Source organism: Anolis carolinensis, chromosome 2 (assembly GCF_035594765.1).
Source record: "Anolis carolinensis isolate JA03-04 chromosome 2, rAnoCar3.1.pri, whole genome shotgun sequence".
NCBI lineage: Eukaryota > Metazoa > Chordata > Lepidosauria > Squamata > Dactyloidae > Anolis > Anolis carolinensis.
This window is the reverse complement of record NC_085842.1, coordinates 179,450,209-179,472,868: the sequence shown is the minus strand read 5'-3', so window position 1 is coordinate 179,472,868 and position 22,660 is coordinate 179,450,209. Positions and strand designations below refer to the sequence as shown.

At 43.1% G+C, this 22,660-nt stretch overlaps 2 protein-coding genes across 18 annotated transcripts in view; one reads left to right on the top strand and one right to left on the bottom strand.

The window, feature by feature from the left end:
- The window catches only part of huwe1 (HECT, UBA and WWE domain containing E3 ubiquitin protein ligase 1), a 133,643-nt gene extending 130,796 nt beyond the window's left edge, over positions 1-2,847 (bottom strand). For 10 of the 12 annotated variants that reach the window (XM_062971201.1, XM_062971196.1, XM_062971205.1 and 7 more), the window contains exon 1: positions 2,434-2,564. The gene's annotated coding sequence lies outside the window, so the exon portion shown is untranslated. Of the gene's footprint in view, positions 1-2,316; positions 2,565-2,828 lie in introns of those variants that run through there. The other 2 variants (XM_062971198.1, XM_062971197.1) reach the window with 2 other exon arrangements.
- A 26-nt stretch (positions 2,848-2,873) lies between these two features.
- The window catches only part of LOC100565946 (uncharacterized), a 47,576-nt gene continuing 27,789 nt past the window's right edge, over positions 2,874-22,660 (top strand). Inside the window, exons 1-4 of one of the 6 annotated variants that reach the window (XM_062971212.1) lie at positions 3,048-3,177; positions 12,801-13,004; positions 15,014-15,187; positions 20,152-20,350. In XM_062971212.1, coding sequence (XP_062827282.1) covers positions 12,893-13,004; positions 15,014-15,187; positions 20,152-20,350 — 485 coding nt within the window. In that variant the 5' untranslated portion in view covers positions 3,048-3,177; positions 12,801-12,892. Of the gene's footprint in view, positions 3,178-11,342; positions 13,005-15,013; positions 15,188-18,339; positions 18,498-20,151; positions 20,351-22,660 lie in introns of those variants that run through there. The other 5 variants (XM_008122598.3, XR_507627.3, XM_003215731.4 and 2 more) reach the window with 5 other exon arrangements.

Sequence of the window (22,660 nt, the reverse complement as noted above, 5' to 3'; positions counted from 1 at the left end):
TCCTAAACAAAAAAAAGGGATTTACAGTACAGGAAGTCCCCATGTTATGAACAAGATAGGTTCTGTAGGTTTATTCTTACACCTAATTTGCATGTAAGCCAGAACAGGTACATTTAAAAAATATATAAATGAAGCTCCACTTAAAAATGTGGGACCATATTGTAAGACAACCTGCCTTTCCATATAGAAGGCCCTGCTCCATTTTAACAGTATAGGCCATCCCCGAATTACAGACATCTGACTTACAAACAATTCACAGTTAAGAACGGGGATGAGACAACAGTGAGAGGAATCTCCCCCTCAGTAAGGAAATCCACTCCTGAAAGAGCTATCATGGGGGGAAAGTGTCTCTACTGAAGTTTTCTCACCAATTCTTGTTTCCATAAGCCATTTTTTTCTGTCTCACAGGGACAGAAAGTGAGGTCAAATCTATGTTAACACTCCTGTTATTTTGTTGTCTGTGCCCTGGTTTAGAAGACGTCACCTCCCTTTCTGTCCCTGTGAGAATTGGATTTTGAAAATTTTGGCTTGTTGTGGAAACACAGATTGGTGAGAAAGCTTCAGTGCAGACATCTTTCCCCCATGATAATATATGCTTTTATCCTTTCGTTGTTTTAACCTGAATTGGTTTTAATATTGAGGTTCAATACTGTTCTAATATTTGTATATTTTAGGTTGTATTGTAATGCTTTTTATTGTGAGCCACTTTGGGTCTCCCTATGAAGAAAAAAGTAGGATATAAAAAAATCATAATAATAATAACAACCCTTCCAAGGGGGAAATTCCTCTCACTTCCTGTTGTTTCAGCCCTGTTCTTAGCTGTGAATTGTACATAAGTCGAAGACTGCCTGTACAATACTCTTCAAGCCAACTGAAGTATCAGAAAACCTCTTGTTTCAGCTCTGTTCTTAGCTATGAATCGTTTTTAAGTTGGATGTTTGTAATTCGAGGACTGGCTGTACTATACTTTTCAAGACAATTGAAGGATCAACAAACCTGTTGTCTCAGCCCTGTTCTTAATTGTGAATCATTTGGAAATCGGATGTTTACAACTCGGGGATGGCCTGTGCTGTTAAAATGGAGCAGGGCCCACTATATGGAAGGGCAGGTTGTCCCACAACATGGCCCAAGAGGCAACCATGGGCCCTTCCACACAGTCATATAACTGAGAATATCAAGGCAGAATATCCATAATATCTGCTTTGAACTGGGTTATCTGAGGCCCCTTCCACACAGCTGAATAAAATCCCACATTTTCTGCTTTGAACTGGAATAGCTTCCAGACAGGCCCTATATCCCAGGATCTGATCCCAGGTTTTCCGTTTAAAACTGTATTATGAGTCCGCACTGACAGATAATCTGGGATAAACAGAAAACCCAGGATCAGATCCTGGGATATAGGACCTGTGGAAGGGCCTTCAGATAATCCTGGGCCCTTCCACGCAGCCCTATATACCAGAATATCGAGACAGAAAATCCCACAATATCTGCTTTGCACTGGGTTATCTGAGTCCACACTGTCATATATTCCAGTTCAGGCATTTCTTGCCTTGATATTCTGGGTTATATGGTTGTGTGAAAGAAAGCTATGAATGGTGGAAAAGTTAAATGCACCCAATGAAGACAGTTTTATACTTCACAGAAGAAGGGGGCTGATAAAAGCAGGCAGTACTAGGAATAAACAGAAGAGGCTTTGCAGTAAACCTGACGATGCAGTACACTGAGCAAACTATGGATGAAACTGAGGGCCCTTGAACACAACTGGCAGTATGGACTTAGATAACCCAGTTCAAAGCAAATATTGTGGGATTTTCTGCCTTGATATTCTGAGTTATATATATGGCAGTGTGGAAGGGATCTCGGCTAGAAAACAGATGAAGGATAACGCTTCCCGCCGAAGGCAGATAGATTGGGAGGGGGGGGGGAAGTCTACCTAAAGGGAGAGAGCAGGAATCCCTGTCTGAGTTGGCGGAAAGGGGGGGGGGGGGCAGGGAGTACCTCACGTGCCTGGGTCTGCGGGGGTGGGGGAGGGGACGGTTTGAGGCGCGCATCCCCACAACGGAGGCCTAAAAACGGACGAGGAGGGAGCTAGGACCGCATTTGGCGGATGGCCCTGCTTGAAGAAGCCTCCCCGTCACCGGGCTCGCGCTCTGCTCACAGGGGAACGCCAGGCCCCATTGTCCCGCCTCAGCAGCCAGCCAGCCAGCCTTCTCCCCACGGCAGCCCGGCCTCCCCTTCCCACCCCACCACCCTCGGCCTCTACCCCGCCTCGCCGGCCTCGTTCCTCCCGCCGCCTTCACGCCTCCGCCCGAGTACCTTCTCCGGAACAGGAAGGGACGCGGGTGTCAGTGCAGCACCCCGTTGCCTCCCGCCGCCGCCATCTTAACAGAAGCCCCTGAGCCTCAGCCCTAGCCAAGTCGCGCGAGAACTCACCACCGGGCAAGGAATCGAGAAAAGACGCGAGAACTGCGAGGAATTGGGTGGCGGGGGGGAGGACAGAGGGCCTGACGAGAACTGGAACGAGGAGCAAGGCGAAGGCAAGGAGATCCGGCGGCCCAGTCTCGCGAGATATCGAGGAGAGGAAGTGACTTTCCGCGAGACGTAAGGGATACTCCCGGTGACGTCACTTCGTCAGGATGAGGCGAAACAGGACAGACCCTGAGGCCCCTTCAATTCCTCACAGCTGCATAACATCCACATTAAACCGGATTATATGGCCGTGTGACCTGAGATAATCCGGTTCAAAGCAGATATTGTGGATTATCTGCCCTGCTGTTGACAATGACCAGATTTGGGTGAACTGAACCGCGCCAAAAGCGACTAATTACCCTCAATCTCAAAATCCCGTGTTTGAAACGGATGGCGGTTGAAAGATGCAGGCGGAAAAGAGTTTGGGTACTGAGCCCTCGCGAGACTTGGCGAGGCCTGAGGGCTTCCGCGCCGAGATCTCTGTCAATCATACCTTAGCTGGTCTCGAGATCTCGCGGAAGCTGAGGGTGACGTCATACGGAAGCGGGGGGGGGGGGCGACGCGTGCCGAGGTTGCTGCAACTCTCGCGCGACCTCAAGCGGGGAGGTGTCAAAGGAACGACGCCTTGGATTGTTCAGCAGTTTTGGACCAGGCGACTTCCGGGAAGAGCGCAGGGTTTTCACGCCGCTCTGACTAATCTCGCGAGAGGTAGACTACAACGATGTTTCCTTGTATCTTTTCCTGTTGGAAAACATTTGCTATATTCGCAGATAAATTGTGAGGCTGTCTTGCTCAGTCACAACAGAGCGTTATTTTCAAGGCTCGCAAATCTAATTTAGCTAACTACAGTATATAATGGATTGAACGACTGCACGTACCACACAGTTTCCTTCCCTCCAGTTTACTTCCTGGTTCTTGACATCTATGACCCTGCAGTCCATTGAGGTCAAGATGGCTCTTTTGCCCAGTCATCCTCACAACAGCCATTGGTATACAGTTACTTGGGCTGCATCTGCATTGCCGTTTAATGCTCTGAATTGCAAAGTCCATATTGTTTTAATGCATTTATACTTAGGCCCCTCTACTCAGCCATATAAAATCCAGATTATCTGGTTTGAACTGGATTATATTAGTCTACACTGCTATTATTAATGCAGACATAGACTGCAGCCAGGAAGGCGATTACTTCTTGGGAGGAGAGCAATGACCAACCTCGATAAAATAGTGAAGAGTAGAGACATCACACTGGTAACGAAGGTCCACATAGTTAAAGAAATGATATTCCCTATAGTAACTATAGATGCAAGAGCTGGACCAAAGGGAATGTATATTGTGCTAATGGATTTGTGTTGTTACTTTTCTAATAATGTGAGCCACCTCAAGTCCCCGTGGGGAGATGGTGGCAGGGTATAAATAAAGATTATTATTATTATTAAGGGAGGCTGAGCGAAGGAAAATAGATGCTTTTGAACTGTGGTGTTGGAGGAAAATCTTGAGAGTGCCTTGGACCGCTAGAAGATCCTGGCTGCTCATTGGAGGGAAGGATATTAGAGGCAAAGATGAAGTACTTTGGCCACATAATGAGAAGAAAGCTTGGAGAAGACAGTGATGCTGTGGAAAATGGAAGGAAAAGGGAAGACGGGTCAATCAAGGGCAAGATGGATGGATGGTATCCTTGAAGTGACTGGCTTGGCCTTGAAGGAGCTGGGGGCAGCCACAGCCGACAGGGAGCTCTGACATGGGCTGGTCCATGAGGTCACAAAGAGTTGGAAGCGACTGAACGCATAAACAACAACAAACACATTGCTATATAATCCAGTTCAAAGCAGATAATTTGGATTTTGTATGGCAGCTAGCTGTGCCCGGCCACGCGTTGCTGTGGCGAAGTATGGTGGTATGGGAAATAAAGTATTGAATTGGTGGTAGTTACGGTAAAGGGTAAAGGTTTTCTCCTGACATTAAGTCCAATTGTGTCCGACTGGACACTGAAGTGGATTATATGGCAGTGTGGAGTCAAGATAATCCAGTTCAAAGCTGATAATATAAGATTATAAATGGGTTATATAGCTGTGTGGAAGGGCCTTGATTCTACACTGCCATATAATCCAGTTCAAATCTGATAATCTGTATTTTATAGGCCTAAGTGAGGTCTAACTCTGCCTGTCCCCTGGACTGAGTGGGTTGCTAGGAGACCAAGTGGGCGGAGCTTAGCCTTTTAACTGGCAGCAATTGGATAAAAACAATTATTGCTCTCCCTCTAATTATTTTTCTTTTCTTTTTGTTGTATGAACGTAGAGGCATTTCATTACCCTTTTATATAGATAGATAGATAGCTGTAGAGAGGGCCAAAGGAGCCCCGGTGGCGAAGTGCGTTAAAGCACTGAGCTGGAGACCGAAAGGTCCCAGGTTCAAACCCCGGGAGCGGCATGAGCGGCCGCTGTTAGCTCCAGCTCCTGCCAACCTAGCAGTTCGAAAACATGCCAATGTGAGTAGATCAATAGGTACCGCTCTGGCGGGAAGGTAACGATGCTCCATGCAGTCATGCCGGCCACATGACCTTGGAGATGTCTATGGACAATGCCAGCTCTTCGGCTTAGAAATGGAAATGAGCACCAACCCCCAGAGTCGGTTACAACTGGACTTAACGTCAGGGGAAACCTTTACCTTTTTTACTAGAGAGGGCCAAAGGGCCCTTCCACACAGCCGTATAACCCAGAATATCAAGGCAGGAAATCCCACAATATCTGCTTTGAACTGGAATATATGGCAGTTTGGACTGAGTCCCCTTCCACACAGCTGAATGAAATCCCACATGATCTGCTTTGAACTGGGATATATGACAGTGTGGACTCAGATAACCCAGTTCAAAGCAGATACTGTGGTTCTGCCTTGATATTCTGGGTTATAGGGCTGTGTGGAAGGACCCTCAGATATGTGGCTGCTCTTCTGCATATTTACTATTGGGACTCAGGAAATCTATGTTGTAGTTTCCATCAAGACATTAAACCTGGGAGGCAACCTTGGGACAGTCCCTGCCTCTCAGCATGATATACCTCCCAGGATATCCTTCCATCTGAAAACTGATGTCCTCAGTGAGGAAGAATATGTGGGTCAAGAATCAGTCCCCACAGTCACCTACAGACCCACTGCCAAGACCCTACGCTTGGAAGGCCATCCTACTCGGACACGAGTGATCGCCAGAACTGATGACCTCCCAGGATTGTTTTTCTGTAAATGAAGTGGGGAAGATGAGTAAATGGATCTTACTTGGGAAAATAGGGAATAAGTGTAGCCATTAAATTAAATATTTATCCTCTGAAAAGTCTATCCCATCAAATAATTAAAGCACTTTGATACCACTTTAAATGCCATGGCTCCATCCTGGTTGTTTGAGGAATCTATATTTCTCTGATAGATAATAATTAAGTTCCTAAAATACAAATTCCAGGGGATTCCATAAGATACAGCTATGGTGGTTATAATGGTAGCAAAGTATGTTGTGTGAAAGAGATTTATCTGCCTTGGAACTTAGCTCTCAGGGCCCTTTCACACAGCCCTGTATCTCAGAATATCTGCTTTGAACTGGATTATTTGAGTCCACACTCAGATAATGTGGGATTTTCTGTCTTGCTATTCTGGGATATAGAGCTGTGTGGAAGGGCCCTCAGATAACACTATGTAACAAAATTTGGGGGGGGGGATCTGTTCCTGATTTTAAAATGCGATTTCCTGTTTAATTGTGTGGGGCTTACTTTGAAAGTAGTTTTTATGATCTAGAAACTTCATTTTTATGGCTGTCACAAACTATATTGAATTGGTTGAGACTCAAGATATTCATTAAAAACTATAGCAAAATGGAGAAGGTCCCACAAAAACAAGGTTTTTGCAGTTTAATAAACCTTCCCCATGTTTTCCCCATGTCGATTAGCAAATGACATTTATAACCCAGGAGCAAACCTTGTGTGAAATAGTGTAAATGCTGCAGAGATTGCCGATCCAATTGTTCCTTGACAAGAGTAGAAAACTCATGGTACTACAGATGTTATTAGACTGCACCCCACAGCATTTCTTACCATTGGCTATGTTATATAGGGCTAGTAGGGAATTATTGTCCAACAGCATCCAGAGCTCCACACAATTCCCACAACTTCCTGTAGCAAGGCTTGTTCCATGTGCAGATGGTGAGCCAGAGACACAGATGTTCTTGTAGAATAGACACATCTGGTCAGAAACAGAAGGAATGGGATGTTTATGCTCCAGCATCCCCAAATTGTGCTTTTGATATAATGCTGGAAGGAGTTGTGAGGAGAGAATTCAGCAACTTCTGCAGCCTTCCTGCTGTGCTGAGACTTTGATTATCCAGACTTACATTTTCCAGAATCCTCCACTTTGGCCATGGTGTCTGATGTGATCAAGGGTAGCTATCAAAAATAATTGCATCAGCATACACATGGAAAGATAAAGCATTCATATGAGGTCTTGTTAACATATCTATATACTGTATATAATAAAAGTCATTGTTTCTATGTGGGCATGTGTGCGGCAGGCGGCGGTGTATGTGGCAGCTTTCTGATTGGCCGCCACTATCACAGGTCACTGTGAGCACCAGGAATCACTGACATGGACCAAACTTGCCACACTTAACCCCCATGATGCATCTTCCGTCCTGGTGGCGTTTGGGGGATGATGGACCACGGATGATGGGATTTGTAGTACTTTCCATCGCTTCTACTCTCACAGAGTACTGTGATGCCCACCAGTGACGGAACTGGACCAAACTTGACACACAGAACCCCAATGATCTCCTTTATGTCCTGGTACAGATTGGGGGAAGACATACTAAGGATAATGGGACTTGCAGTACCTTCACTAAATTCATGAGACCACTGCAACTGCTACAAATGACTGATCAAGACCAAACTTAGAACACAGAGCACCCATGACCCACTCTATACCCTGGTGAAGTTTGGAGTATGATAGACCATTGATGATGGGAATTGCAATACATTCACTCACTTCCTGAGAACATTGCGACTCCCACCAATGCCTAAGAAAAACCAAATCTGGCACATAGAACCCCCATGTCCTACACTACACCTGTGTACTTTTTGGAGGGGGATGGACAATGGGCGATGGGACTTGCAATACCTTAACTGACTTCTGAGAGCACTGCAACTCCCACCAATGACGAATCAGTACCAAACTAGGTACACAGTGGCCCCATTACCATCTCTACATCCTGGTGTGGTTTGGAAGAGTTTGGACCATGGATGATGGGACTTGCAGTATCTTCACTCACTTCCAGAGACCACTGCAAATGCTACAAATGACAGAACTGAACCAAACTTGGCACACATATCCCAAATGACACACGTTGCACCCTGCAGCAGTTTGGGAGAGGATGGACCAAGGATTATGGGATTAGCAATACTCTCACCCAAATCACCTCCCACTGCAAACCCCATCGGCCACAGATCTGCAGGAATGGGACCATTCATAATATCCAAAACAGCTCAATGCCCTCTACTAATAACCCAGGCACCACTGGGTCCCCAAGATAGTGTCTAAATAAAGAACAGGAACAATTTGTTACTGCTTACAGTGTGACAGTGTGATGTATTGTTGAAGGCTTTCATAGCCGGAATCACTGGGTTGCGATGAGTTTTTTTGGACTGTATGGCCATGTTCCAAAAGCATTCTCTCCTGACGTTTCACCTACATCTATGGCAGGCATCCTCAGAGGTTGTGAGGCATGTTGGAAACTAGGCAAGGAAGGTTCACACATCTGTGGAAGGTCCAGGGTGGGAGAAAAAAACTCCCATCAGCTGAAAGCAGGTGCGAATGCTGTAATTAATCACTTTTAAATTAAATGCTAATCAAGGTGATTAATTACAGCATTCGCACCTTCCTCCAGCAGACGGGAGTTCTTTCTCCTACCCTGGACCTTCCACGGATGTGTGAACCTCCCTTGCTTACTTTCCAACATACCTTACAACCTCTGAGGATGCCTACCATAGGTGTGGGAAAAACATCAGGTTAAGATACTGCTTCTGGAACATGGCCATACAGCCCAAAAAACTCACTGCAACCCAAAGGCAGTGTGGTTTGAGCAATGGACAATGACTATGGAGACCAGGGTTCAAATCCCCACTTAGCCATAGAAACTCTGGGGTGATCCTGGGCAAGCTATGTTCTCTCAGCTTCACAGTAAAGGAAAACCTCCTGTGAGCAAATCTTGCAAAGAAAACCCTAGGTTAAGTTTGCCTTAGTTCAGAAACAACTTGAAGGTACACAACATTTGGCTTCTAAATTTTGCCTTTAGTAAGGAAGAGCATCATCTGATGCCAGCAGAGGGCAGCAAATACCACCTAAACCAGGAAACCTTACCATAAAATGAGATTGATTTAGCTGTTACCCTATTTCTTTTCTTGAGGAATGCAGGAATTTTAGTCTTTATAACAGTCCTAACCCAGCATGGTATAGTGGTTTGACTGCTGAACCAAAACTCTGGAGTCCAGGCTTTTGATCTCTGTTCAGACATGAAACTGACCTTGGGCAAGTCACTCTCTCCCAGCCTCAGAGAAAATGACAATCATCTTCTGAAGAAGTATTGCCAAGAAAACCCTGTGGCTTTGGGTTCACCATAGGTTGGACATGACTTGAAGGCACACAACAACAATACTGAGTTATTAGCAATATGCTTTAAATTAAAATATGCTGGCATTTTGGTCTCCTTTGCCCTGCCCTCCCCCGCCCACCCAAATCTACTGGAATACTCCAACCCTGCAACAGCTCTGAGGTTGAATTTAGGCCTTAGTTAGAAAGACAACATGTTTTATTGATTAGCCCATCAGCCATATCAAAACATGTAACACAGACATACAACGTACAATCCACGGGACAACAGAAGTTAAAATAAACAAGCAGTTAACAAGGTCCCAATCTAGATCAAATATATGCATCACCTTTACAGTTCACTCCAATCGATTCCAAATATGCAGTCTCAGCTGTGCTGCTTTAAATAGGGAAAGGGCTGTTTTGTATGTTATTTTAGCATTCTGGCCGGCCAATAAAAATGTAGTTTTAATATAAGGATCCCAGTGTGTTTTGTGTATAATGTATGACCCGAGGTATTGGTTTCTCTCTTTCTTTTACAAGGTACAGCTAAACAGTATGTGTGTGATATCTTCTACCTCTGATGTTCCACAGATACAAAATCATGGATTGTATGGAACTTGATTAAACTTTCCATGTTTGACCATTGTATCCAGCTGCTCAAATCTAATTCTGGTAAATACCCTCCTGAGGTGTTTAGGCATTTCTGTCTTTAGATATTGGGCTGTTTGGAAAGTATGTTTAAAACGACTTGGCCATTTCAATGAGCCAGCTTTATATAGAATCATAGAATCGTAGTGTTGGAAGAGACCTCACGGGCCATCCAGTCCAACCCCCCGCCAAGAAGCAGGAAAATCACATTCAAAGCACCCCTGACAGATGGCCATCCAGCCTCTACTTAAAAGCCTCCAAAGAAGGAGCCTCCACCACACTCCGGGGCAGAGAGTTCCACTGCCGAACAGCTCTCACAGTGAGGAAGTTCTTCCTGATGTTCAGGTGGAATCTCCTTTCCTGTAGTTTGAAGCCATTGTTCCGCATCCTAGTCTGCAGGGCAGCAGAAAACAAGCTTGCTCCCTCCTCCCTATGACTTCCCCTCACATATTTGTACATGGCTATCATGTCTTCTCTTAGCCTTCTCTTCTGCAGGCTAAACATGCCCAGTTCTTTAAGCCTCTCCTCATAGGGCTTGTTCTCCAGACCTTTGATCATTTTTGTTGCCCTCCTCTGGACACATACCAGCTTGTCAACATCTCCCTTCAATTGTGGTGCCCAGAATTGGACACAGTATTCCAGATGTGGTCTGACCAAGGCAGAATAGAGGGGTAGCATGATTTCCCTGGGTCTAGTGATGCAGGCCAAAATCCCATTGGCTTTCTTAGCAGCCGCATCACATTGCTGGCTCATGTTTAACTTGTTGTCCACAAGGACTCCAAGATCTTTTTCACATGTACTGCTGTCTAGCCAGGCGTCCCCCATTCTGTATCTTTGCATTTTATTTTTTCTGCATAAGTGGAATATCTTGCATTTGTCCCTGTTAAACTTCATTTTGTTAGTTTCGGCCCATCTCCCTAATCTGTCAAGATCGTTTTGAATTCTGCTCCTGTCTTCTGGAGTTTTAGCTATCCCTCCCAGTTTGGTGTTGTCTGCAAACGTGATGATAATCCTTCTAACCCTTCATCTAAGTCGTTAATAAAGATGTTGAACAGAACCGGGCCCAGGACGGAACCCTGTGGCACTCCACTCGTGACTTCTTTCCAAGATGAAGATGACGCATTGGTGAGCACCCTTTGGGTTCGTTCACTTAACTAATTACAGATCCATCTAACCGTAGTTTTGCCTAGCCCGCATTTGACTAGTGTGTTTGCCAGAAGGTCATGGGGGACCTTGTCAAAGGCCTTACTGAAATCCAGATAGGCTACATCCATGGCATTTCCCGCATCTACCCAGCTTGTAACTCTATGGCATGATTGGTTTTTGGTAAATCCGTGTTGACTATTAGCAATGACCGCATTTGTTTCTAAGTGTTCACAGACCACTTCCTTAATGATCTTAATTGTTTGCGTTGTCCTTTTTTCCCTTCTTGAAGATAGGGACCACATTCGTCCTCCTCCAATCTGCTGGGACTTCTTCCGTTCTTCAAGAACTCTCCAAAATGATTGCCAGTGGTTCCGAAATAACTTCCGCTAATTCCTTCAATACTCCTGGGTGTAGTTGATCTGGCCCTTGATTAATTTTAAATTAATTGATTAATTTAAATGTTCAGATCCGTTGAAACAAGAGTACAAGACAAAGGTGTAAGTTTTGGATAATAAGGGGATTGGCTAGCCATTCATGAATTAATGTATGCTGAGCCTCCTCTTCTGCGGAAGTAGCATACTCTCAGCCTCAGTTGACTGGACAAACGTCCTGAGCTCATATTGGTGACAAATGGGATCATCTGCCTTGCATACTTAAACAAGGGTTTTGATACCATCTGGCTTGGGAAATAGCTGGAGGAAACTTAACTGTGACCTCCATTCCCAAGCACAGGGAGGTAAATGCCATCAAGATACATTTTATACATTTTAAGAATTGACACAGTACATAAATGATATACGTTTCACATAACACAGCAAGCCGATACATTTATTAAAGGATTGGGGTTGATAGAGTTGAGGTACAGCTGCTGCTAGCTCCTCCAAAAGCTTCAAGCTAGCTGCTTCAGCACTGCACAACTTTGGAGTAGTGGATGATGTTTTTAAAAATAAAGAAAAAAATCATATCTTGCTTGCAGTCTCTTTATAGTTCTATAACTTATGGGGAGTGGGGTGCAATGGCTCCACAACAGTATCTGCTGAGGTTTCATTTCAGAACCTCCTTAAATGCCAACATCGAGAGATGTTCAAGTCCCATTATATATAATGGTGTCATAAAATGACAGCACAGGGAGGTAAATGCCATCAAGATACATTTTATACATTTTAAGAATTGACACAGTACATAAATGATATATTTCACATAACACAACAAGTTGATACATTTATTAAAGGATTGGGGTTGATAGAGTTGAGGTACAGCTGCTGCTAGCTCCTCCAAAAGCCTCGAGCTAGCTGCTTCAGCACTGCACAACTTTGGAGTAGTGGATAATGTTTTTAAAAATAAAGAAAAAAATCATATCTTGCTTGCAGTCTCTTTATAGTTCTATAACTTATGGGGAGTGGGGTGCAATGGCTCCACAACAGTATCTGCTGAGGTTTCATTTCAGAACCTCCTTAGATGCCAACATCCAGAGATGCTCAAGTCCCATTATATATAATGGTGTCATAAAATGGAGTGCCTTATATAAAATGGAAAAATTGGTGTTAGCTTTTTGGAATTTTGAGGAGAGAGTAATGAATACTGGAATCTGTGGATACAGAATCCATGGATATTGAGGGCTAATTGTAGAGTACAGAGATAGGAAAATAGTGTATCTCCAGCTATTGTGAACTACTATTTTCACCACCCTCAACTTTTAGGCAACATCCAGAGAGTCCCCACTCCCATTGTAACAGCTGTGATTGCTCTTACCTTCCCTATCCCCAGTTAGCTCCTCCCTGAGAAATTAATCTGTCCTCCAAACTTTTCATCAGCTGGGCCCATATCCAACTACCTTAACTAGTCCAGCCTTCTCTCCACTTTGGGATGGCCATGCCGTGCTACTTAGCTTTTCTTCTGCTATGCTGCTTCTGTTCTAGTGTTCGGCTTCTAGTTTCTCCAGATCCTGGGCTTTTGTCTCAAGGTCGAACTCGGTTGCAACAGGCCCAAGAATTGGCTCGACACCCCCGATATGGGAGTTGTTGGACTGGGGCCTTGGAGCAAGTTGATGCTGGCTGTAGGGAATTGGATGAGGATCAGCAAAGCCGCATTGCACTTGCTTTTGCCCATTGCCACCTGCAAAGGTGAGTCAGACCTCAATTTGTCATGGACAATCCCGATTAATCCTATGTTATCCCACTTTTTTCAGCTGCTTTTAAAGTCTCCCAGTTTCTCCTCTTCTCCTACCCTGACTTCCCTCTTTGTTCCCAGCTTGCTTTAGTTGCTACAGTCTGAATTCAAAGTGCCAAAGATGTTAGCTGGGGAACGGGGATGAGAAGTGGCATAATCATGCCTTTCCCAGTAGGCTCAGGCAAAAGCAAACTGCTGCAGCCTCTCCCAGTTTGTCTGTTCTTCCTCATTAATAATTTTTGCTACCGTTATCACACTGTGGCCCTATCTACGCTGCCATATACACTGCATTGAACTGGATTGTATGAGTTTACACTGCCATGTAATGCAATTAAATGGAATTAAATTATACAGTAGAGTCTCACTTATCCAAGCTAAATGGGCCGGCAGAAGCTTGGATAAGCAAATATCTTGGATAATAAGGAGGGATTAAGAAAAAGCCTATTAAACATCAAATTAGGTTATGATTTTACAAATTAAGCGCCAAAACATCATGTTATACAACATATTTGACAGAAAAAGTAGTTCAATACGCAGTAATGTTATGTTGTAATTACTGTATTTACGAATTTAGCACCAAAATATCATGATATATTGAAAACATTGACTACAAAAATGGCTTGGATAATCTAGAAGTTTGAATAAGCGAGGCTTGGATAAGTGAGAGACTACTGTATTTTGAAGCTGCATTACTTAGCAGTGTAGATGGGGCTTGTTATGTTACTTTGCTACACATGTCCCAGTTTCACCAAAGGTATATCCATGGCGAAGGGGTTGTGTTGAAGCAAGTGGGGTGGAAAGTAAAAAGGCAAGGGTTTTGGCTTGAACCGTGGAGGTTAGAGAGGGTAATTCTAGAAGAAAAATAGGTTTGCTATTTAATATACCTTTCCTTCAGGATGCCTGTCCCATTAATACTGGTGTAAAGGGCTAATATACAACAGCTTATGCTGTTTTCCCCATGGCTTCAGTTCCAGTAACAGGTGGCCTTACATTTGGGGATCTCCAACCAGCTGCTGCTGGTTGAGGAGGAGTGAATGAAAGGAAAACAGGAGGGATGTTCTTTTCTGGTAGCATGTTAAAATCACTTAGGAAAATAAATAATATGGATACCTCCATGGGAGGCATATTGCTGTCTGAAAGTGACAGGCAAGGGATTTCAACAGAAGATGAAAGAAGCAAAGGAAGAGTCTACTTAGATTAAAGTGGTTGTGGAGGAGAGCAAATAATGAGGTTATAGATTAAACAAGTTTGGCTTCCAAAAGGCAGAACCTGAGTAATGGGACAAAGGCAGAATTCTTATTTCTTGGTTTAGTCTTTCTGGTAAATGTACTGCCTAACAAGCTATACCCCAAAGTATATCCTTTAGTCCTTGCTCCAAAAAGATTACATCATCAGTGCGGTAGATCAGAAAAAGAGGAGACAAAACAACACTGAGGGCTCTTTCAGACAGACCCTATATCCCAGAATCTGATCCCAGGTTTTCTGTTTATCCCAGATTATCTGACAATGCGGGCTCATATAATCCAATTTAAAGCAGAAAACCTGGGATCGATCCTAGGATATAGGGCTTGGCTGGAAGGACCTTGAACCTCACCCTTGAAGAAAGAGGAACTCCTACGGTCAGCCCCTACCATAAGGTAGATGAGTCAACTGTCTCAGGCATCAGATCTCAGTTGTTAGTAAGTGGAGCAATTTGTTATTACTATGTTTATCTACTAGAATTAAGAAGAGAAAAAGAGACCTTTTCAGCATCCTGTGCCAAACTAATTTGGGTGATTTGGGATGCTATGATTCAGGCTGAGGATTTACCCCAGGGCAATTCACAAAAACATACAAAAAACTTTTGAAGGAAGGTCTGTAGTGTCCAGATATTTTAAAACTGACCCTGCACATTTGTAATGTTAACCTGAGAAAGGGAGGGTTTGCATCGGCTTCTTCCACATCATTTGTCTTCTCCTTGCAGGTCTGGGAGGAGGTTTCCACCTTGTGAGCCTCACAGCTCCATCCGTGACTGCACACAACACATGGATGCAGTGGCGTTTGGAGTCTACACAGAGTTCTTCACTCATGCTCATAGCATTTGCTATTTTCTGCACAATGAAGCCTGGCAGCAGCGAGCTCAAGACACTGTACACAGGTCAGGGAAACTGAGCCCCTTCTTTATTTTCCAAATAGGCTTGTTAGTTTTTATTAGATGCCTTCAAGTTGACTTATAACACCCCTCTTCTAGTGTTTCTTTTGTCATATGTATTCAGAGAAAAATTGCCATTGCCTTCCTCTGAGGTTGAGAGGTTGTGACATTCCACCTGCAAGTGTCCTTTTTAGGGCATGATAATCCTCCTTGAGTATAGGTATATCTACAGAGGATCAAAAGTAACTCTATTGTAGTACAGGCAGCTCCTGAGTTACAAACATCCGACTTAGAAACAAGAACAGGGCTGAGACGTGAGAGAAATCTGCCCCTCAAAAGGGAAATTCACTCCTGAAAGAGTTATCATGGGGAAAAGGTCTCTCCACTGAAGCTTTATAATCAATCCTTGTTTCCACAACAAGCCAAATTTTTCAAAATCCAATTCTCACAGGGACAAAAAGTGAGGTGAAATCTTCTCAACAAAGGCACAGACAGCAAAACAAACACCTATGTTATCCAAAGCTTAAAAATATCTATTTTTGGCTGGAGTTAAAACTATACCTGTTCCGACTTATAGGCAAATTCAACTTAAGAACAAACTTACAGAACCTACCTTGTTTGTAACTTGGGGACTGCATGTACTTCATTTTTATCTTAGGCACTTTTTCCCTTCCCCTATCCCACTTTCCCTAATAGAAAGAATTAAGAACTATGACAAGTGAGGCCCCTCAAGCTGTTGTAGGTCAAGTGTTGCTTAACAGATCTATAAATGATAGAACAAAAGCACATGCTTATAAAATTTGCCAGTGACATCAAAAGGATGTGGGTATCGTATACCACCGAAGACAGGATCAAGATTCAAAATAATGTTGACAACTGAACCAAAATGAAGAAAATGAATTTTAATAGTGGTAATATATTACAGTAGAGTCTCACTTATCCAACATAAATGTTGAATAATGTTGAATAATAAGGAGGGATTAAGGAAAAGCCTATTAAATGTCAAATTATGTTATGATTTTACAAATTAAGCACCAAAACATCATGTTTTACAAATAAATCAACAGAAAAAGCCGTTCAATACACAGTAACATTATAGAGTAATTACTGGGCCATAAGGAAGGCTGACTGAAGGAAGATAGACGCTTTTGAACTCTGGTGCTGGAGGAAAATCCTGAGAGTGCCTTGGACCGCAAGAAGATCCAACCAGTCCATCCTCCAGGAAATAATGCCCGGCTGCTCACTGGAGGGAAGGATATTAGAGGCAAAGTTTTGGCCACATCATGAGAAGACAGGAAAGCTTGGAGAAGTTCATGATGCTGGGGAAAATGGAAGGAAAAAGGAAGAGAGGCCGACCAAGGGCAAGATGGATGGATGGTATCCTTGAAGTGACTGGCTTGACCTTGAAGGAACTGGGGGTGGCAACGGCCGACAGGGAGCTCTGGCGTGGACTGGTCCATGAGGTCATGAAGAGTCAAAAACGACTGAACGAGTGAGACGACGACGACTGTATTTACAAATTTTGCACCAAAACATCGTAATGTATTGAAAACATTATCTATCAAAAACAATGGCTGCTAACAAATTGACTACAAATAAAGTTAGAATTGCATAAAACGAACTTACAGTAACAACATTGTCAGAAGTTAAGTCCATAAAAAGTTCAGTCCTTGATGCCTAGATAAAAAGTTGTGGATCTGGGCGGGAGACAGACTGTTAGATAATCGCTCAATAAGTGAAGGTTGGATAAACAAGACTCTACTGTATATATGTAGTAAAGATGAAGTGCACAATTATAGGATAGGTGGCACCTGGATTGAAAGCAGTACATAAAACAGATTGTAGAAGTGTTAGTAAACTACAAGCTAAACATTAGCGCGCAACGTGACATAGCAGCCAAAATAGCCAATGCAACCCTGAACTGCATTAGTAGGAATATAGTGTCCGGATCAAGGAAGGTAATAATGCCAATCCTCCTTTTTTGAAGGTTTTTAAACAGAGGCTGGATGGCTATCTGTTGGGAGTTCTTTGATTGCATATTCCTGCATGACAGAATGGGGTTGGATTGGGTGGTCCTTTGATCTCTTCCAACTCTGTGATTTCTTCTGTTGACTCAAAATTATGTTTTCTTTTAATAAAAAAATATTATTTGCCTTATTTGTTGCTGAATCACACTGCTGGGTCATGTTCATTTTATGGTCAACAGTAATCCCAAAGTCATTTTCACATGTACTACTGCTAAGTCAAACATCCTTCATTCAATGCTTGTACATTTAATCTTGTGGCCTATATGTAGGATTTTCCTTAGGCTAAACTCTGCATTTCCATCTGAGCAGTTGCAACTGTCTGCACCCAAAGTAGGACACTTGTTCTAGACGGGGAGAGGGAGCAGAGTCGAGCTCCCCAAGACTGACACCCTAATTCCAATGTTTCCCAGAGCAGGTTAGTTTTGATGTGACAGGATAGTCTAATTTGGGAAGCGTGAGCCATCAGACTGGCTTAATGTCAACATTTGTCTAGCTGGCACTTGGTGGAAGTCTATCACAAGCAGTTCTGTGCAGGGAGGAAAAGAATCAAACCACTGTGTTAGATTATAGATGAGGTGTAACTACAGCTCAGCAATCAGAAGAAGGCAGAGAGGATAACTTTCCCTAAAATGTTGACCTACTGAGAAAGTAGGTTCCCTAGAGGATATTTAGAAGCTTATGGATGTTTACAAGCTGATATTGTTGTTTTTGTGTGCCTTCATGTCGTTTCCGACTAACGGTGGCCTTAAGGTAAACCCATCACAAGGTTGTCTGGGGCTAAGAGTATATTGCCAGTGGGTTTTTAGGGCCAAGCAGGGATTTGAACCCTGCTCTCCAGAAATTGTCCAATACTCAAACCACTATGCCATACAATCTCTCCATAGGCTGATATACCTGAGGAGAAAGCAAAGACTGAAAAAATTACATTCCAGGCTGCGGGGGGGGGGGGGGGGGGGACTGAGCTTGAAATTGGAAATTTTTGGTGGGGCAGAATCTCCATTGTCACAGTTTGGAAATTAGCTGGAGTGTAGTGAATTGGAGTCCAACATGGGCACAGAGACCTGGTTTGAGGAAAGTCACAGCATGGTTTTGTTTGTCCCTGATTGTAATATCGAATGGGTTTCATTCTAGACTGACATCCTCTTCTGAGTCTGTAGCCCGCCAGCTTCAGTCAACCAACCAACTTGCAGTAGAAATAGCCCAGGCACAGGACGCCACCTTACGCTCACAGGAACGGATCCTGCAAGATGGGGAGGTTCTCCGACAGGCCCTCCATGACTCCTCCAAAGGTAACGTAGGGGCTGGAGCAGGATTAATGCTTTGAAAACCCTACCAAGCTATGAAGATATTGTCTTTGAAGACCATACAACTAGATTGGGGAATATGTTGCTGTCTCAGATGTTGTTGGACCTCAGCTCCTATGATTCCTCATCAGCTATGAGTACTAGAGTCTGCTAAAAAGATAAATAAATGGGTCCTAGAGCTAATCAGGCATGAAGTCTCCCTAGAAGCCAAGATGACTAAACTGAAACTGTCATACTTCAGCCGTATCATTAGAACACATGACTCACTGGAAATAACAATAATGCTTAGTAAGGTAAAAAGGTGGGTCCTAAATACCCTAAAAGTACCTGGTTGGTTCTTGGATGGGAACTGCCTATTAATACCAATGCTATAGGCTATATTTCAGAAGAAAGACATGCCAAAAACACTGAGTATGTATTGCCTACGAAAACCCTATGAAATTAATGGGATCAGTAAAAGTCGACAGATAATGTGCTGTGTTATACACACGAGTCTGCAAGACCTGAGCAAGGCTGTTGATAATAGGGGAGCACCTACACTGTTGAATTAATGCAGTTTTAAACCACTATAACTGCCATGGCTCAGTGCTATGGAATCATGGGAGGTGTGGTTTTACAAGGTCTGTAGCCTTCTTTGCTAAACTACCACTCCCATGATTCCATAGCATTGAGCCATGACAATGGTATCAAACTGATTTAATTCTATAGTGGAGGTACACTCAGAGTGGAGATCTACTATTCACAGTAACCAGCTGCTATAAATCACTACTGACCGAGAGGTCATGAGTTCGAAGCCGGGTCGGGTTAAGCCTCCGACCATAAAAAAAAAAAATAGCCCCGGCTTGCTGTTGACCTAGCAGCCCCGAAAGACAGTTGCATCTGTCAAGTAGGGAAAATTTAGGTACGCTTTATGCGGGAGGCTAATTTAATCTACAACACCATAAAACTGCTCACGAGGAAAAGAAGAGGAAGAACAGCCACCAATGGACGGTGAAGCAACAGCTCCCCCTGTGGCCAGAATCGTGAAGCTGGAAAGATGTTAAAAATGCCTCTGTGTCTGTCTAAAACTGAATGTTGTTTGTCTGTTGGCATTGAATGTTTGCCATATATGTGCTCATTGTAATCCGCCCTTTGGGGTGAGAAGGGCGGAATGTAAATACTGTAAATAAATAAATAAATAAATAAATAAATAAAAGTTAACAACAAATATCATTATGTTTCAGGAATTGATAGCAAAATAAGTCCTTAATATTTATTACGTGTATATCCTTTCCCTCTTCCAATTAAATTAGGATAATTAATCCATCAATTGCACACACCAGTGACCTATTGTAGTTAAAGAATAGGTTGGTTGGTCACAGTCATCCCTTGAGCTTCATTATTGAGGGACGATCTGAACCTCCACCTTTGACTCTGCTCCTGGATCTCTCCCTGTTGAAAAAAAAAATCAAATGAGTGAACTGGCATAACCACCTCTGAATGTGAAATAAGTTAGGTCAGCATAAGTTGGCAAGTGACTTGAAGGCTCACAAACACACAAATAAATTGCTGGATGTATTGAATGCTTGCATTTTCATCCACTACATTAGAAAAACATGCGGGAAACAATGGGTTGACCATTTGCCTCTTTCTTATGCAGATGTGCGTCAAACCTTCCAAGAACTGCAGGATTCAGCGCTTGAGCAGAGAGTTGTCTTTGCAGAGATCTTCAACCGGGTGACATTTCTGCACCGCTTTGTTGTGGGGGAATCCAGTGCCCTCTACTCCCTTCTCTTCCATATCCTGAGTGGGATCGCTAGCCTGGTGCTAACCTCTTGCCAACGGACTTCAGGAGCACGGTGAGACCCAAGAAGAGAAAATAAAACTACAGAGAAGTCCCTGAACTAGGCTCTTGTAATCAGACCAAAAGGACTTGAGTAGATGGGTCTACACCAGGCATGGGCAAACTTTGGCTCTCCAGGTGTTTTGGACTTCAACTTCCATAGTTCCTAACAGCCAGTAAGATGGCTGAGATTTCTGGAAGTTGAAATCCAAAATACCTGGAGGGCCAAAGTTTGCCCATGCCTGGTCTACACTTTGGGATCATTTTGAGGGGTTTGGGGGACCATCTTTTATGTAGCGTAAGGAATTGGACAAAGAATATCTGATCCTAATAAAGCTGTGTGATTTGAATCTAACATTATATTGGTTCTTCTTGGAAGAACTGTTATTGTTGGGATAAGTGTAGTGGATAACTAGGACCGTGGATAAGAGGATCCATGCCTGGCAAGCATATACTAAACCAGATAGGTCAGGACAAAGAAACCAACTCACCAGATTGAAAACAAGCCACAGATATTTGTTACAATTTGGCCAAAAAGGGTGCAAGTACAGCAATCCTCTTCAAAATGTAGAAGCATAAACCTACAGAGAAATATAAGATATCTTATACAGTTCTGACAGCTATTCAGATTTCCCGCCTGCTCCCCTGATTGGCTAGAAAAGAGGCTGGCTAGGATCCATGCCAGGATTGGCTGAGAGGGAAAATTACAGCCAGGGATTGGTCAGAGTGAAAGACCAATCTGCTGCAGAGACGCTTCCTGGGAGGGCAAAGTCTGGGAGAAACCAATAGTAAAGATATGCTGATGGGCTTCCGTTGAGTTCAAATGCCTAGTTCTGAGCTTTAGGAAACAAAGGTGTGGGACTCCTAGAACAAAAGATGATAGTTCTGGGCTTGGCTGTCAATAAAGAGGTTTAACAAATGCACATACTCTGAACCTCTGTTTCCATGGGCAGCAATCTCTCAGCTTCAGGTGATCCATATAACTAGACAAACAGGTTTGGGTTTATCTGGAACATTAACAATGGATTGTTATGATTGCCTGTCTGGGAAACAGCCAGAGGGATTTGCCCAACCTTCTTGTTCTCAGGAAATTCCTCAACAGAGTTAGGAAGAGGTGACTGTCTCTGGGCTTATCTGGTTACATTTTGGTAAAGAAGTTTATACATTTTATATATATGAAATGGATACAGTACGCAAAAAGGTACAAGTTATACAGAAAGTTATGAAGAATGGATGCACTTTATTATAGGGTTAGATATGATAGAGTTTAGGTATTTGCAGCTGCTGCTGGTTCAGTCTTGATCTTCTGATGCTTTGAACTTGTGAAATGGTATTTTAAGAAGGAAAAATATATTTATTTCTGAGCCCTTGGTGAACTATAAATCTTTTTTTGGGGGGGGGGGGGTTACCAAAGATAACATAATGAGCCATAGCTTGGGAGTGAGCACATACTTGACATGTGGAAAATCCTAAATTCAAGCAACAGATGGACTGGAAAGGACTTGACTAAAATCTTGGAAAACAGTTGTCAGTCAAGAGTTGGCATGGCAACCCTTCCCATATGAGCCTGTCGATTTTTTTTTTTTTAGCAGAGGCCCTGCTGTATGTTCCAACATCTTGCAAGATTAGATTGTGGTCCACATGTCAATGGAACTCTGTGCCAAAGGAATTTACAACAGCAGTGTTGTTCCAAGCTGTCCGTGCTGTTTAAACTGCTCCGTCTGTTTAATGCAGGCATCCTCAAACTGCGGCCCTCCAGCTGTTTGGGTCTCCAACTCTCAGAATTCCTGACCATTGAACAAGCTGGCAAGGGTTTCTGAAAGCTAGAGGCCCAAAATGCTGGAGGTTTAATAGTTTTTTTGAAAATTATTTTAGATGACTATCTTTTTTACTTTAATTTATTATAGAAGTTTTAAATTTTTATTATTAGAGTTTTGCATTGGTTTGAGGATTCTGGAATGAAATATAGAAATATTCTAAATAAATCATTTACTAAATAACCAACTGTTAGTCAACTTGGGATCAGGTAACCCCCTGAGGACACTATTTGTCTTGCTCACTATTTGGTTCTGTAGCTAGTAGTTATTACTGAAACTCCATGGTTATATATACTACAACTTTTCATGAAAGATCAAAGAATTCTGTGTAGACCTACAATCTTGCTTTTCTGAGATTCAGGTTTTCTCTGATGTCTGTAAGAGGTGATGAGGAAGAAAAGGCACACATGATGTCTCCCTTGTCCACAGATTTTATATTTGTGATTTAACTTACCCACGCCTCACAAAATTTCCTCCCTCGTAAGTGTTTCTGTGCCTCTCTGGGTCCA